The sequence below is a fragment of the Babylonia areolata genome, chromosome 31 (genome assembly GCF_041734735.1).
Source record: "Babylonia areolata isolate BAREFJ2019XMU chromosome 31, ASM4173473v1, whole genome shotgun sequence".
Lineage (NCBI taxonomy): Eukaryota > Metazoa > Mollusca > Gastropoda > Neogastropoda > Buccinidae > Babylonia > Babylonia areolata.
Genome location: NC_134906.1, coordinates 4,534,366 through 4,552,212, shown reverse-complemented (window position 1 = coordinate 4,552,212; position 17,847 = coordinate 4,534,366). Strand labels below are relative to the sequence as shown.

The window sequence follows — 17,847 nt, the reverse complement described above, 5'->3', positions numbered from 1 at the left end:
TGCAGCTTGGCGCACTGAAAAAGAACCCATGGCAACAAAAAAACGTTGTCCTCTGGCAAAATTATGTAGAAGATACCTCCCCCCCCCCACCCTTAATGGGTACACACACTATACACACACACACACACACACACACACACACACACACACACACACACACGCACGCACGCACGCACGCACACACACACACACACACACACACACACACAGATATATATATATATATATATATATATATATATCCATATACATATCTATTATCTATGCATCTCTGTCTCTCTCCCCTCTCTCTCTCTCTCTCTCTCTCTCTCTCTCTCTCTGTGTGTGTGTGTGTGTGTGTGTGTGTGTGTGCGTGCGTGCGTGCGTGTATAAATCATATATATATATGCATGCTCTAAAGGCCTGTTTAAGCGCGTCGGGTCATATTACTGGTCAGGCAACTGCCCTGAAACTGAAAGCAAAACCGGAGCGTCGACGACTCATAGAATGAGATAGAACAGTCAGATCACTCTCTTTGTCCCTGCGTTCTTCTGTTTGCCAGCTCGTGTGTACATCTGCCTGGGTCGCCATCTGTCTCTCTTCATTTGCTTCTCCGTTCTAATTTCTCTCTGTAGTCCCATTCCAAGAAGATGAACTCTATTTCCCATGGAAACGATATTCTGTTCCGAGAGAATTGAGTCTATATTGACATGTGAATAGTCCTTGGAAAGCACGCCAACAGGACCTGGTTGGATTTCCATTTTGCGGAGAGTAGGGGTGGGAAAATATCCATTTGAATCACTCTCTGTGGCAACTGTTTGTCTGTCTGTCTCTCTCTCTCTCTCTGTCTCTGTTTCTGTTCCTCCACCCCTCTCTTTGTCACTCTCTGTGTCCGTCTGTCTGTCTTTCTGTCTTTCTGTTTGTCTGTCTGTCTGTCTGTCTGTCTGTCTCTGTCTCTGTATCTGTTTCTCTACCTCTCTCTTTGTCACAATCTGTATCCGTCTGTCTGTCTGTCTGTCTCTGTCTCTGTCTCTGTATCCGTTTCTCTGCCTCTCTCTTTGTCACCATCTGTATCCGTCTGTCTGTCTGTCTGTCTCTGTCTCTGTTTCTCTGCCTCTCTCTTTGTGACTATCTGTATCCGTCTGTCTCTGTCTCTGTATCTGTTTCTCTACCTCTCTCTTTGTCATAATCTGTATCCGTCTGTCTGTCTGTTTGTCTGTCTGTCTCTGTCTCTGTATCTGTTTCTCTGCCTCTCTCTTTGTCACTATCTGTATCTGTCTGTCTGTCTGTCTGTCTCTGTCTCTGTATGTGTTTCTCTGCCTCTCTCTTTGTCACTATCTGTATCCGTCTGTCTGTCTGTCTGTCTGTCTGTCTCTGTCTCTGTATCTGTTTCTCTGCCTCTCTCTTTGTCACTATATGTATCCGTCTGTCTGTCTGTTTGTCTGTCTGTCTCTGTCTCTGTATCTGTTTCTCTGCCTCTCTCTTTGTCACTATCTGTATCCGTCTGTCTGTCTGTCTGTCTCTGTATGTGTTTCTCTGCCTCTCTCTTTGTCACTATCTGTATCCGTCTGTCTGTCTGTCTCTGTATGTGTTTCTCTGCCTCTCTCTTTGTCACTATCTGTATCCGTCTGTCTGTCTGTCTGTCTCTTTGTTTGTGTGTCCCTCTCTGTTGTTCTCTCCCTCTCATATTGTTTGTCTGTCTGTCTGTCTGTCTGTCTGCCTGTCTCTGTCTCTCCCCCCCCCTCTCTCTCTCTCTTTTACTTTATCCCCATTTCTTTCATTTCATTTTGTTCATCCTTGTTTTGTTTTGTTTTTTTCTCTCTCTAAATTTTGGCAGGTCTGCACAAAGATTTTCTGTGTGCTTATAGATTCCGGTTCTGTGATCCGGACCGTCATTATTTTGCTTTATTTTGGTTCACTGCCTTGCTGTGAGATCCAACGACATTTGCAACGATTTTTTTTTTGGGGTCGAGGTCGATAAATCCATCTCTACTTCCATGTGTTTGATGTTCATGCTGATGTGAAGGTTGAAGTGCGTGTGCCTGTGTGTTAATGTGTGCATGCTTGCGAGTATGCGTATGTGTTTGTGTGTGAGTGTAAGTGTAAGTGTGTGTGTGTGTGTGTGTGTGTGTGTGTATGTATGTGCATTTGTATTCGTGTCTGTATGCGCGCATGGGTGTGTGTGTGTGTGTGTGTGTGTGTGTGTGTGTGTGTGTGTGTGTGTGTGTGTGTGTGTGTGTGTGTGTGTGTGTGTTGTGTGTGTGTTGTGTTGTGTGTGTGTGTCTGTCAATTTGTCTGTATGTCTGTCAGCCTCTGTCTCTGTCTTGTTTACCTGTCTGTTCTCTCTCTATATACCTCATACAGAAAATTGAAGACGGAATGGGAAGCCCAGAGTGGCATAAGGCAATGCGCAACTTTCAGATCAAAAACCTCACATGGTCATACTGCCCGGGACATGCAGGAGTTAAGGGAAATGAGCGAGCTGACAGACTTGCTGGTAACGCAACACCAACGAGCGGCCTACATCTAGGAAAATCCTCAGAAAAGTCAAAGAATATCAAAAAGAACAGGTACAAGGCCATCACACCATCGATCGCCTCAAAGAAATAAAAGCAGAGAGAGGGAGCGGGCGTAAGTCTGACATGAAAGGTAGAGCACGATGCTTTGCAAATCAAACAAATATCGGCATCATTTCCAAACCAACATTGCGCAAATTTCTCCAGAACGGAACAGAGTCTCTGTGGGCTTTTCCAAATACAATAGACTGAGCAACACACTAGACGCCACGTTCTTGGCATCAGAGATCTTTTCCCATCCCTCTTGCGGCCAGTCAGTGGCAGCCTCTGTGCGTGTGTGTATGTGTGTGTTTGTGTGTATGTGTGGTTCTGTGTTTTTGAGTGCGTTTGTGCATGCGTGAGAGCGTAAGTGTACACAAGTGTCAGGAGAGTTCTGTGCATGTGTGTGTGTGTGTGTGTTGTGTGTGTGTGTGAGGGAGAGGTGGGGGTGCAGGGAGGTGAGGTAGAGGATGAGGTATGTGAGTGTATGCATGCCTACGCTGTGGGAGCAACAGGATATTGGAACGTATATATTATATATAATCTTTGTATATATGTGTGGGGGGTTGGGGGTGGGAGATATGGGCGTGTGTGTGTGCTTGTACAAGTAAGCGTTCATCTGTGTGTGTGTGTGTGTGTGTGTGTATGTGTGTGCGTGTGCGTGTTTGTGTGTGTGTGTGTGTGTGCGCGTGTGCGTGTTTGTGTGTGTGTGTGTGTGTGTGTGTGTGTGTGTGTGTGTGTGTGTGTGTGCCGTGGAAGCTGCGATACATAGACTAGAAATGAGTGTGTGGAGGAGGGGGTAGAGGAGGTGCAGGGTAATTTGTGGTGTATGTGTGTGCGTGTGTGTGTGTGTGTGTGTGTGTGTGTGTGTGTGTGTGTGTGGGTGTGTTGGAGCTCATGTACGTTTATACGTATCTGACTGTGCTTTCATATCTGTGAAACTGCGTTTTTTGGGACATATCTGTTATGCCTGTGTGGGTGTATGTGTGAATGTGTGTCTTCATGTTTTATATTTGTTTGCTTATTTATCATCATTGTTGTCTTATTTATTTAATTATTTATTTATTATTATTATTATTATATTATTATTTTATCATTATTTTCATTACTACTACCTTTTTTATCATAATTATTATTTATTTATTTATTTATTTATGTAAGCTATATTTTTTTTTTCTCAAAGCCTGACTAAGCGCGTTGGGTTACGCTGCTGGTCAGGCATCTGCTTGGCAGATGTGGTGTAGCGTATATGGATTTGTCCGAACGCAGTGACGCCTCCTTGAGCTACTGAAACTGAAACTGAAATCTCTCTCTATATATATCTATCTCTCTCTCTCTTCTTTCTCTTTCACTCTCCCTCTCTCTTTCTCTATCTCTCTCTCTTCTTTCTTTTTTTTTTCTCTCTCTCTTCTTTCTCTTTCCCTCTCCCTCTCTCCCTCTGTCTCTCGTTCTCTCTCTCTCTCTCTTGCTCCTTCTCTCTCTCTCTCTCTCTCTCTCTCTCTCTCTCTCTCCTCTCTCCTAACCTCCCCCCCACCCCCACCACTAATTTCTATCATAAGATATTTCTGTGAGTGTGAAGTGTTTTAATTAGCTATGCCCGAGGGGAACTGGAAGACAAAATAACAAAGACAAGAACGGAATGGAAGCGAACAAAATGTGAAAATAACCAAATAAAACACAGCAGCTTCATTCACCCCAAAAAATTCTCAATGTCCCAGATTGGAGTTTATGCCTGGGTCTTCATATTTCTAATTCCTTTCTCAAACTGGTCTTGATTATTAGTTTAATTGTGTTTTTGTTTCTTTGCGTTTAAACAGTAGATGATAGTGCAAATAAAATCATAATACTCATGGAGATTTGTTGTTGTTGTTGTTGTTGTTGTTGCACGAAAATTGATTGCAAGACGGTATTTCAGGAGGAGCTTTCGAAAAGATGCCTCACACCATCCCTTTTTGTTTGAGGGAGAAGGGATGAAGATGTCAAATGCTATCATTCCATCCTTTTGAGTGTCTGTGATTGTGGGTCAAAAAAGCGTCAGAGAGGTTGTTGGTTGATTTTTAGTTTTTAGCAAGGATGTTTGCTTTTCATCTGTCGTTTGCCTTCAGTTTGATTTCAGTGGTTCATTGACTTCGGTGAATCTGGGAATCTGGGAGTGTTCGGATCAACTTCTTCTCCGGCCCTCCTGTTCTGCCTGTCTATCTCTCTGTCTCTCTTTGTCTCTCTCTGTCTCTATCTGCCTCTCTCTCTTTGTCCCTCTCTGTCTCTCTCTGTGTTTATATATCTGTATATCTATGTATCTATCTTTCTCTCAGGGCTGGATGTAGAATAGCATGTATACTTATTCCGTTTCCTTCACTAACGAAATTTGCACTCCTCCGCCACCCACCTCTCACCTCCTCTCTCTGTCTCTCTCACTCCTCTCTCTGTCTCTCGCTTTCTTTCTCTGTATCTCTCTCCTTCTCTCTTTCTCCCCCCCCCTACTCTCTCTCTCATTTATGTTTTCCCCTTTTCTCTCTTTCCCTATTTCTCTCGGTCTGTTCTTAAATCACACACTCACAAACACACACACACACACACACACACACACACACACACACACACACACACACACACACACACACACACACACACACACACACACACACACACACACACACACACTGGGAAGGAACGGAGGTGGAGATACTAAACAAGTGTACATATCTTTCACAGGAGTCTCCCCATATTCTAAAGTGAAAAACCAGATTCCGATCATGCATGGCTCTGAAATATAGCGTGTCTCACGCCACGAAATATCACATTCATATGCCCCTTCCCCCCCCCCCCCCCCCCCCCCCCACACACACACACACACCACACCCCTACTTCCGCCAACCCCCCACCCCCGCCACCATGCACACCCTAGGAACTGCTAACAGTGTCTCATGTTAGACCAAGTAGGCTAGCAATAGAAAACAACAACAACAACAAGAAGAGATTCACTGTATATATTTCAACTAATATGTCAAAAGAGTTCTTGAAACAAAACAGAAGAAAGAAGAAGAAGAAGAATGATGATGATGATGATGATGATGATGATGATCATAATAACAACAGCAACAACAACAACAACAACAACAACAGCAATAATAATAATAATAATAATAATAATAATAATGATAATGATAATGATCATAATAACAATAATAATAATAATAATAATAATAATAATAATAATAATGATAATGATTACAACAACAACAACAACAATAATAATAATAATAATGATAATAATAATAACAAACGAACAGCGATATAAAACGGTATGTGACGTAAAGCTGCATTAACCTGCTCATTGCTTTTTGAGCTCAGTGAACATAACTAAATACAGAACAAAGCAAACGAAATCAAAGGACACACACACACACACAAACACACACACACACACACACACACACACACACACACACTGTTGCAGTCTCAGAAACGTTTCTTTCTTCTTCTTTTTTTTTCTTTCTTTTTTTTTTTTCGTACTAAAATATTTTTGGGGGAAGTCTTTCATGTTTGATTTTATACCAGGCAAAAAAACATGATCCTGCAAAGGGCCTCCCCCTCAGTGAAAAACATGCAAAGCGCGATAACTGCTTAGGGACCAGTGAGAAGGGAAATGACCTCCTGAGACAATAAAAAAAAAAAAAGACTCACTTGTGATACACTTTTATGTATTGAGTATAATTTCAAAATGTAATGTTTAAGATGAGAAAGATCAGTTTAAAGCAAATTAAGTCCCCTAGCATTACAGAGTAATTTCCCTTTTCTACCCTCTGCACCAAAACGTTTGCAAAATAAATAAAATTTCCATGCTTAGCAAAAGAAGTTCCTGTTTGAACAAAAAATGATAATAATGACTGCTCTAGCTGTTGGGTCAGAATATCAGATCAAAGTGCCAAGTTTAGAGAATACAAAAAATATAAATATAACAGTAAATGCAGTTTGCATATAATTAGGCTTCATTCTTTTTTTTTTTGTGTGCCCATCCCAGAGGCGCAATATTGTTTTAAACAAGATGGCTGGAAAGAACTGAATTTTTCCTATTTTTATGCCAAATTTGGTGTCAACTGACAAAGTAGTTGCAGAGAAAATGTCAATGTTAAAGTTTACCACGGACACACAGACACACACACACACACGCACACACAGACAACCGAACACCGGGTTAAAACACGGATGAGCTGACTGGGAGATTTTGTCTGTCTGTTTGGGGCGTTGTCTGTGTTATGTTTTTGCACTGCAGTGTGTGTGTGTGTGTGTGTGTGTGTGTGTGTTCGTGTGTGTGTGTGTGTGTGTGTGTGTGTGTGTTTGGTTTTTGTCGTAAAGGGTGTGTGTTTGAATGTTTTGGCACTTTGTTTGCTATCGATCCCTTTTGTTCTATAATGATGACGACCATGCCACGTTGTTAATTTTGTTCATCGAAATAGTCATGCTCTACTCCTTTGCTCGTCGCTTTCGTTTCTGCATTTGATGCACTGCAATGTGTGTATGTGTGTGTGTGTGTTTGGTTTTTGTCATGTTTAATTACACGAGAAGTATTTGTGTTTTGAGACAAGGAAGTAGAGAGAAAAATGTGAAAGAAAAAAGGGGGAAGCTATCATCATTTATATAAAGACAAGAAAATGCAATGCCTTGCAACCCCTACCCCCACCCCACCATACCCCCCTCACACACAAATGCACAGGAAGAAGTGAGATGTGTGGGGGGCGGAGGGGATGGGGGGGGGGGGAGAAAGAGGGAAAGAGACAGACAGACAGACAGACAGAGAATTATATAGAGGCTGAAAATGACTGAAAGAAAAAGCGAAAGAAGAAATGACGTGCAAAGAGATCTCCGGAGGCCGTATTCAAGAGGCCATCGTGCCTGACGATAAAGGTGTACCTTGCGGGTAAATCTACATGAGGCAAGGCAAACTGCCCAAGGGTAAGCACTATCCGGTATTCAGAAACACTCGTGTCAAACCCAAAGGCAACTTTGTTCATACCACCAGCCAAGGGTGACTGCCCACGAAGCAGAGGTAAATGCGTCGGATCCTTTTAAGAAGCGTCGGTTTTTTGGGTTTTGTTTTGGTTTTTTTGGTTTTTTTTGGGGGGGTTGTTGTTGTTTTTGTTGTTGTTGTTGTTGTTGTTGTTGTTTGCTGCCCCATCATCTGCACCATTTCAGTGGCATTACTCCCACGCCGCTCATTTAGATTCCCCCATACACGGCCACACCCGGTGTTCGTCCGTCACAGTTCCAGCGTCGGCAGTCCACAGGGAACCATCGATGTTAGGTCGCCAGGAGGAAAAACACCAGAGGAGACGCTGCACTGCTGCTGAGTCACTTCGGTGGTATTCAGTCGTGCCTGTTCTGGTTCAACGTACTTAAGACACTACCTACTAAGCCCCCTACTAACGACAATAATGGCTTAGTGCATCGTGTTTTTTTTGTTTGTTTTTTTGTGGTTTTTTTGTTGCTTTTTTTTGTTGAGGGAAAACAGATGCGCTTTGCGGATAGCATGTGTTTTACAAACTCTGTCAGCAATGCCCTGAACTGCAGTGCAGTGCTTGTTGTTGTTGTTTTTTGTTTTGTTTTGTTTTTTTCTCAAGGCCGGACTAAGCGCGTTGGGTTACGCTGCTGGTCAGGCATCTGTGCTTGGCAGATGTGGTGTGGCGTATATGGATTTGACCGAACGCAGTGACGCCTCCTTGAGCTACTGATACTGATACTGATAGTAAAAAGAAAAGTGTCCATCCTGACAGCTTCTTTGGAAACAAGAGCGTTAGTAGACGACCTTCTCGGGTAAATAAACGTGGGTTAGGTGGCTGGCAGCACATTGTCATGTCTGCTGCTTGTCGTTTTGTTTTTCGAGAGCTCAGCAGTTCTGGTTATTCTAGAATAGAATAGAATAGAATATGTCTTTATTACCAAGTGTACCGGGGTCACAAGGAATATTGGGGGTGGGGATAGTACATAACAAGGTACGATTATAAATCGAAAATCATACACAAACACAGACACAGTAGAAATTAGGATACATACAAGTGCGTATCAATATAAAAACTTGTGCATACTCACACATGCACGCACACACACACACACACACACGCACGCACGCACGCACGCACGCACACACACACACACACACGCACGCACGCACGCACGCACACACACACACACACACACACACACACACACACAATTTCTTACACTAATATTCACATGCATTCCCTTTCCTTTATCCACCACTTTTCTCCATTCCGTCTAATAAGACTTCTAGTGAACAGACGTTAAACTGAAGATAACACACACACACACGTTTGAACAGAAGCCGCATATTACATGTGGATGGGGCTGATGACTAGATCTTCTGGTAAATGGTTGTTGATTGCACAATTCTATTGATCATACTGGATTTGTTCTAATAAATGTTGTTGTTTTTTTGGTTTTATTCATTTTTTCTCCGTTTTTTGTATTGTTTCTTTTTTAATGTTTGTTTGTTTGTTTTTCGAGGATAGATGCCTGATCTTCCTTTAAAAAAAAAAAAATCAGCATTATTTTCTTTTATTGCGTTCACATAGTTACTTATATATTTGTATGGTCATGTGCGTTCTCATGTAACTTTCAGCTGCGTAAGTAGATGAACATGAATTATGTTAATTGTTTGTTTGACAAATGGAAATGAACAAGTAAGTAAAGCAACTAAATGAAAATTACACTGATATAAACTGTATTACTGATATAACTGCGTGTATAACGCAGCAGCTTCAGCAGCAAAAAATGATGCAGCTTGGATTTATATTTCCCCGAATCACACTGCGAATATTTGGCCGGACTTCCTGTTATTTTGTTTCACTTCTTTTTATGGGATTACTTTGTTTCTATCTTTACTGTTTAACTCTCTCCATACGAACGGCGAAAGAGACGACGTTAACAGCGTTTCACCCCAATTACCTCCATCAAAATATTGCAAGCGGAAGGCTCTTATACTGAAGAGGTGAATGTTGACAAAGAATACCACAATTCTGACGACGGAAGCTAAACGTTGGGTCATTCAGACACCCACTGAACATCCGAGGGGTCTGTGTAGAGGAGAACAGAGGACTGGCCGTACTGAGTGAGTTAAACGATCAAGATTAGTGATAAGATCTCGTGAAATCTTCCTCTCTCCATAAAACTTTCTTTTCCTGCAAGAGGATTGATTCCAGGCTGACATTTGAAGAGCACAGTTAAAGATGCCTCACCAATCGGTTTTGTGGTGTTTTTTGTTTTGTTTTTTTGTTTCAGGGAGAGGTCAATTGATATCGTCCCCTGGCTCCTTGCTGTCTCAGAGATTGCTGGGTCACAAAAAGAGTGCCAGAGTGATTTGTGGAATGTTTTGCAGTTTGAATTTTCGTTTCCTTTTTTTGGGGGGTGTGGGGGGGATCTGGCTTTGGGACGAAGTTTGATTTTATTGGTTCGTTGCCCTCGTGTAAGCTTCGGTGAGTCTGGGAAATGGATAGAGCCGTTAGTTGATTCTTTTTGTCCACTGACTGTGTGTTTGTTTCTGTGCCTGTTTGTCTATCTGTCTGTCTGTTTCTCTGGCCAGAGAGACAGAGAGAGATGCATCAACGAACAGCGACAGAGAGAGAGAAAGGAGAAAGAGAGAGAGGGAGACAGAGAGAGGGGGAGATAGAGAGAGGGAGAGATAGAAAGGAGGAGGAGAGAAAGAGAGAGAGGGAGGGGGAAAGAGAGAGATACAGGGGAGAGAGAGAAATAGAGTGAGAGAAAGAGGTAGAGAGAGAAAGGGAGATAGAGAGAGGGGAGATAGAAGGAGGAGGAGAGAAAGAGAGAGAGGGAGGGGGAAAGAGAGAGATACAGGGGAGAGAGAGAAATAGAGTGAGAGAGAGAGGGGGGTGGAGAGAGAGAGGGAAAGAAAGGGATAGACTCCTTTTTATTCTGAGGATGGAATTATTTGGTTGGATGTTAAATGACATCGTTATTCAAATGGAAAAACCGCCAGAAAAAAATGATAAGATAAACCACAATTACAATACATGAAGATCAATTTTGGGAGGATTTTTATTTTTTAATGTCAATGCCGCAATTTGCTCTTCACCATCTAAATTCCAATGTGAATTTTTTTTTTTTTTTTTTTTTTCATGTCCGCTGTGGAAATGATACATTGCTCCAGGACGAATTATTCTGGGTTGATATAACGCGAAGAGTCCGCAAAACATAGCACAGGATTGTGTTGGGTTTCCATGTCTGGACATAGGGATTGGGAGGCGATCCGAATTTGAATAATCCTTACACTTGTTTGCCTTTCTCATTTCTCTATTTTTTTTTTCCTCTTTCTTCGCTGTTTGCCTGTTCAGAGATGATAATTATTTTATTTTTAGTTTGATATGATCACACACACACACACACACACACACACACACACACACACACACACACACACACACACACACACACACACAAGGAGAGAGAGTGTGTGTGTTTTAACACGTGATTCTCTTTTATATGGGTATGATCAGGAGCCATTGCACGCGCACTGAGAGAACAATGGACAACTGACAGAGAGAATGAACCATTTGACCAAAAAATATGTTGTGTTGTTTTTTATCCAGTTTAGTCGGAGCTCAGTGAAACTAAAAGGCGACATTAGGCTCCCACTAAATGGGATAATTGTGTGTGTTTGTGTGTTTGTGTGTGTGTGTGTGTGTGTGTGTGTGTGTGTGTGTGTGTGTGTGTGTGTGTGTGTGTGTTAGCTCAGTGAAACTAAAAGGCGACATTAGGCTCCCACTAAATGGGATAATAGTGTGTGTGTGTGTGTGTGTGTGTGTGTGTGTGTGTGTGTGTGTGTGTGTGTGTCTGTGTCTGTGTCTGTCTGTGTCTGTGTGTGTTTCTGTATGTGTATGTCTGTGTGTTTTTGCATCTGTGCGTCTGTGTGTGTCTGTGTTTCCATGATGGTGGAAATGAACTGGGTTTTTTCATAAAAAACTAACACACAAACAGACTGGTACAAACTGCAATTACAATAATAAAGTCGCAGCTTCCGTAAACAGCATTTGCAATACACAGGTTTCTTGATGATCATGGTCCTCTGTAATAACACGGGAGAATAAGAAAAAGATGAAATCTAAAACTGTCATTCAAAACTTTTTTTGGGGGGAAAACTCAGTTACGAAAAAAAAAAAAAAAAAAAAAAAAAAATTCTCGCATCAAAGCGAAACAAACACAAACCACAATCAGAACACAGTCTCAAACATCAACAGCAGTCATAAACCCACACAACCACAAGACACATTTCACATGTTTCGCCAAATGGCACCACATCACGCTACACAACGTACCCAAAGGCTCAACAACAGTATCCTCTAAAGCTGTCGATCCATCAAGCACTGAGTGTCGAACGACCGATAACCCGCAATCACGGCACGACGCTAAATCAGCAAGGGTCGTCAGAGGACATTAGTTAAGGGGGAATTCAGATTGACTGGGGTCAGTACGACGAGACAGACTGAGAGATAAAGAGAGAGGAGAGAGAGAGAGGGGGGGGGGTAGGGAGAGACACAGAGAGAGAGAGAGAGAGAGAGAGAGAGAGAGGAACAAGAACAAGAACAAAAACTTGATTCTCCAGGCCTCCGGCCCCTAAAAAGAGGTCAAAAGTACTCACTATGGTTATCACGCAGCGACAACAAAATGTAAAATACATACTAACTTAAACCTGTAGAACAAAAGTCCTTCTTGTGCATATTAGAGAGAGAGAGAGAGAGAGAGAGAGAGAGAGAGAGAGAGAGAGAGAGAATGAGTCGCTGAATGAACATATTTATATGTGGGGTATTAGAAACAATACAACAACATTTCTCTTTTCCACATAAACAATGAAAATAAGACTATGAAACGGCTGTATATTTGTATCCATAAGCCGGATACAGTACGAGAGAGAGGAGGGGAAGAGAGAGAGAGAGAGAGAGAGAGAGAGAGAGAATGAGTCGCTGAATGAACATATTTATATGTGGGGTATTAGAAACAATACAACAACATTTCTCTTTTCCACATAAACAATGAAAATAAGACTATGAAACGGCTGTATATTTGTATCCATAAGCCGGATACAGTACGAGAGAGAGGAGGGGAAGAGAGAGAGAGAGAGACAGAATGAGAATGAGGGTTGTCTTGGGACAACATGGGAGATTCAGAAGCATTAGGCTCAGTACGGAGAGATGGAGAGAAGGGAGAGAAAGGAGAGCGAGAGAGAACGAACGAACGAACGAACGAAAATGCTTTAATAAACTTTGGCCATGGACCACAATTCAAAACAAGGGGACTGGGGTAGAGTGATACACAGAGAGAGAGAGAGACAGAGACAGACAGACAGACAGGCGGGCAGACAGACAGACAAACAGAGACAGAGAGAGAAAATGAGGGTCATCAGAGGCCATTAAAGGGGAGGGATTCAGACTGACTTGGGTGAACATAGAGAGACAGAGAGGGAGGAGGGGAGGGAGAGAGAGAAATAAGGGAGGAAAGGATGTAAGAGAAAAGAGAGATGGGGCAAAAGAGTGAGAATGAATGGCTGAAGGAACGAATGAATCTGATTAATTAATTAATCATTTGATGTGGGCCATAGACCCTCCTGAAGGTCATCAGAGCATTAAACGAAACTTGCCGGTCCAAACAATGAAAACAGGACCACGTTGAAACGGATGTATCTCTCCACCACCAAGCCGTATACACACAGAGAAAGACTTAGCGTTACTTTTTTTAAATTATATTATTATTATGTAGTTAGTTAGCTAATTAGTAAGTTATATATATATATATATGTATATATATATATATATATATACATATATATTGTACGCTTATAGTTGACTTCATCCAGTGTTTGCGCCTTATACATATTATTATTAGTAGTAGTAGTTCTTTTTTATTTTATTTTTAATTAATTAATTTATTTTATTTTATTTATTTATTATTTTTATTTTATTTTATTTTATTTTATTATTTTATCTTTTTCTCAAGGCCTAAGCGCGTTGGGTTACGCTGCTGGTCAGGCATCTGCTTGGCAGATGTGGTGTAGCGTATATGGATTTGTCCGAACGCAGTGACGCCTCCTTGAGCTACTGAAACTGAAACTGAAACTTTACAAAAAGAAAACAGGCTTATGACCCGGTCTGTGGCAATGATTTATTTATTACGCGATAAAAAGAAAAAGATAGAAAAAAAAAGAAGTGACCTGAGTATAATTATATAACTTTTCAAAAGCCTAAACGTTATTCCAGGAAATGTCACGAACTAAAACTCTTTGTCTAATTTGTTCAGTTAATGAAATGTTTTGTCCATGACATGGCATTGGTCCCTTCTGAGAGAGAGATACGGATACGGATACGGATGTTTTATTCAATATAGGCCATGGCCCCTCATGAAGGGGTGGTGTAAACAAACATTACAGAGGTAATATATTCCGATATATACCTGAAAATGAGAAAAACAGTCATTATCTGCATTTAGTCTTATTCACACAGGATAACAAAAAAGCGGAACACTAGCACACACTCAACTGCATATTGTATTTCTACTCTTTAAGGCTTTATACAAGTAAATTGCTAGCTGTTTATTAACGTGTTCCTTAGTGGATGACATAAGCAAATACAGTCTGAACAAGGAGGGTTGCCTATGAAATTTTGAAGGTATCAGCTGATTTCTGAGATCACTTAACACAGGACAACAAAGTACAAAGTGAGAGAGAGAGAGAGAGAGAGAGAGAGAGAGAAACGATGGTTGCCAAAGGACATTAATGCGGATGCAGCATGACAAGGGTCTCAATACGGAGAGACAGAAGAGAGTGAATCCATAAATCACATACGAAAACACACGGACAGAGAGAGGGAGAGAGAGTTAGAGAAAGAGATGCAGAGAGGGTAGAGAGAGAAAGATAGAGAGGGGGAGAGAGAGGAGAGAGAGATCGATAGATATATATATATAGAGAGAGAGAGGGGAGAGAGAGAGAGGAGAGATAGATAGATAGATAGATAGATAGATAGATAGATAGAGTAAATAGCAAAAGGAAAGATACAAAGTGACGGAGACAGACAGATAGAGAGAGAGAGGGGGGGGCAGGGAGACGGAAAGAGAGACGGACGGAGAGAGAGGGGGGATAAAGAGAGAGAGAGGTAGACATAGAGGGAGATGGAGAGAGAGGGACGGAAAAAGAGAGAGAGAGAGAGAGAGAAAGTAAGTAAAAGAGAGAGAGAGTACGGTAGGGAGAAAGTAAAAAAAAAAAAGAAGAGAGACTGATAGGGAGAGACAGACAGACAAAGAGAGACAGGGAGACAGACAGAGAAAGAGGTGGTCAGTGGGGAAGTTATTGTAAATGTCTGGGCAGCCAACACTCAGCGTAAAGTCCACACAGGAAGACATAAAGACAAGCCGTGTCCGTCCGTCCGTCCGTCCGTCCGTCTGTCTGTCAGTTCCTTCAGTACAGTGCTGCAGAGAGAGGTAGAACTCAGAACTCAGAACTCATTTAATTGTCGTAAAACCCATCATAGGAATTATGGACACTATAAACTAAACACAACAAGCAAACAAAAAGTAAAAGCAATAAGTTGCGAGCACATGCAGGATATTCCATTAGACAAAGTTATGGACTGCGAACTTTTAAAGTATTCATATTTACATTTTGCCTGTTCTGGTTGGAAATAATTTTGTGGCAACAGAGAACTCGGCCTAGGTGGTCAAGAACCCGCGTTGGTTCCTGACGCGACGGCTGTTCCGGTGTGAGTGTGGAGAAGGATTAGGGTTTATGTGTCCCCCCCTCTTTGACTTCCGGTTCTCCCTCACTCTTTCATTCTCTGTCGTCCTTCCTGTCTCTGTGTGTGGCTGTCTGTCTTTCATTCTCCGTCTCTGTCCAAGTGTGTGTGTGTGTGTGTGTGTGTGTGTGTGTGTGTGTGTGTGTGTGTGTGTGTGTGTGCATGTGTGTGTGTGTGTGTTTCTCTGTGCGTTTCTCCGTTTCTCTGTCTTTCAGTACCCCACTCTCTCTCTCACTCTCTCTCTCTCTCTCTCTCTCTCTCTCTCTCTCTCTCTCTCTCTCTCTCTCTCTCTGTGTCTCTCGCTCTTTCGTTTTTCTTTCTCTTTCTCTCTTCCTATCCTCTCTTTTTCCCCCCTCTCCTCTGTCTTTTTCTCTCCCCTCCTCTCCCTTTCTCTTCTCTCTCTCTTCCTCCCTCTCTCTCTCTCTGTATGTCTTTCTCTCTGTCTCTCTGTCTCTCTCTCCCTCCCACCCCCTCTCTCTCTCTTCCAGTGCTTGAAAAGAAGGAAGGAAGGAAGGAAGGAAGGAGGGAGTATCGTTTAACACAGCAGAACAACAACAAGAACAATGACAACAACAACAACAAATAATAACAACAAGAATAATAATAATAATCGTTTAACACAGAACAACAAAAAGAACAACAACAAATAATAATAATAATGATGATAATAATGATAAAATGATGATGATGATGATGATGATGATAATGACGATAATAATAATAATAATCTCTGTTTCCATGGGTGTTTCAGGGCAATACCTGAACTTCTTCTACCCGACCCCCTACACCATCATTCTGGGCCGGAACGACAAGACGGTGCAGAGAGTGAGCCCCGACAGCTGTGCTAAGTACTGCCTGCAGGAGAAAGACTTTGTCTGCCGCTCCTTCGACTATCAGGTGAGTGCATTTGTTGTTGTTGTTGTCGTTGTTTTTTCTTAACTCTCTCCATACGAACGGCGAAAGAGACGACGTTAACAGCGTTTCACCCCAATCACCATCATCAAAATCTTGCAAGCGGAAGGCTCTTATACTGAAGAGGTGAATGTTGACAAAGATACCACAATTCTGACGACGGAAGCTAAAGGTTGGGTCATTCAGACACCCACTGGACATCCGAGGGGTCTGTGTAGAGGAGAAGAGAGGACTGGCCGTATTGAGTGAGTTAAGGTGAATGATCCTTTGACTATCAGGTGTGTATTCTTTTGAGGTGAGTGTTCCTTTGACTATCAGGGGCCGTAGTCAAGAGAACATTGTGCCTAAGGGTAAATGTGTACCTGCTGGTAATCTGCCTGAGGCAAGGCAAACTGCCCGAGGGTAAGCAATATCCAGTGTTCATGAACACAAGAGTCTACCTGCATGTTTACAAACCCGAAGGCAATTTACCCATACTACCTGCCAAGGGTGACTGCCCACGAAGCAGAGGTAAAATATGGCGGATCCTTTTGCAGCATTTTTTTTCTTCTTTTTTTACAGGGAAAACAGGCGAGCTTTACGGATAGCACGTGTTTTGCGAATTCTCTCGACAATGTTCCGAGCTGTGGTGGATGAGAAGTGCTGGAAACTGGGAGCATGCACAGACTGAATCATGGGGATTTAAACAAAAGACGATGGGTTAGCTGTCTGAGCGAACTGTGTGTGTTTTGAATACGAAGATAATTTATCCTTCAAGGTAAACTGTACCTGCGGGTCCCAACCATGTCAAAGATAACTTGCCTGAAGGCAGTTATGAATTTTGTCTTGAATATGGCCCCAGGTGAGTGTTCATTTGACTGTCAGGTGAATGTACTTTTTGACACTTTGGACTGTTGAACAAGTGTTCGATAAACCATCAGGTGGGTGTTCCATTGACTATCAGGTGTGTTCCTTTGAGGTAAGTGTTCCTTTGATTGTCAGGCGAGAGTTCCTTTGATTGTCAGGTGAGAGTTCCTTTGACTATCAGGTGAGTGAAACTTCAAGGTGAGGTGAGTGATCCTTTGATTGTTAGGTGAGAGTTCCTTTGATTGCCAGGTGAGTGTTCCTTTGACTGTCAGGTGAGTGTTTGACTATCAGATGAGAGTTCCTTTGATTGTCAGGTGAGAGTTCCTTTGATTGTCAGGTGAGTGTTCCTTTGACTTTGACTATCAGGTGAGTGTTCCTTCGAGGTAAGGTGAGTGTTCTTTGACTATCAAAGGAGTGTTTTGTCTTGTTTTTTTGATGAACGGTCCTTTATCACCTGACAGTCCTTTTGACTGTCAGGTGAGTGTGCCTTTGATTATCAGGTGTGTTCATTTGACCATCAGGTGAGTGTTCTTTTGACCATCAGGTAAGTGTTCAATAGACTGTCAGGTAAGTGTTTCTTTTACCACCAGGTGAGTATTTCTTTGACCATCAGGTGAGTGTTCCTTTGACGTGAGTGATCCCTTGACTATCAGGTGAGTGTTTCTTTGATTGTCAGGTGAGAGTTCCTTGAGGTGAGTGTTCCTTTGGGGTGAATGTTCCTTTGAAGTGAGTGTTCCTTTGAGGTG

General features: G+C 42.1%; 1 protein-coding gene across 1 annotated transcript in view; it reads left to right on the top strand.

The window, feature by feature from the left end:
* LOC143275756 (uncharacterized) overlaps positions 1 to 17,847 on the top strand; it is a 375,053-nt gene that overhangs the window by 218,799 nt on the left and 138,407 nt on the right. The window contains exon 5 of the mRNA XM_076580033.1: positions 16,095 to 16,240. Coding sequence (XP_076436148.1) covers positions 16,095 to 16,240 — 146 coding nt within the window. The remainder of the gene's footprint in view (positions 1 to 16,094; positions 16,241 to 17,847) is intronic.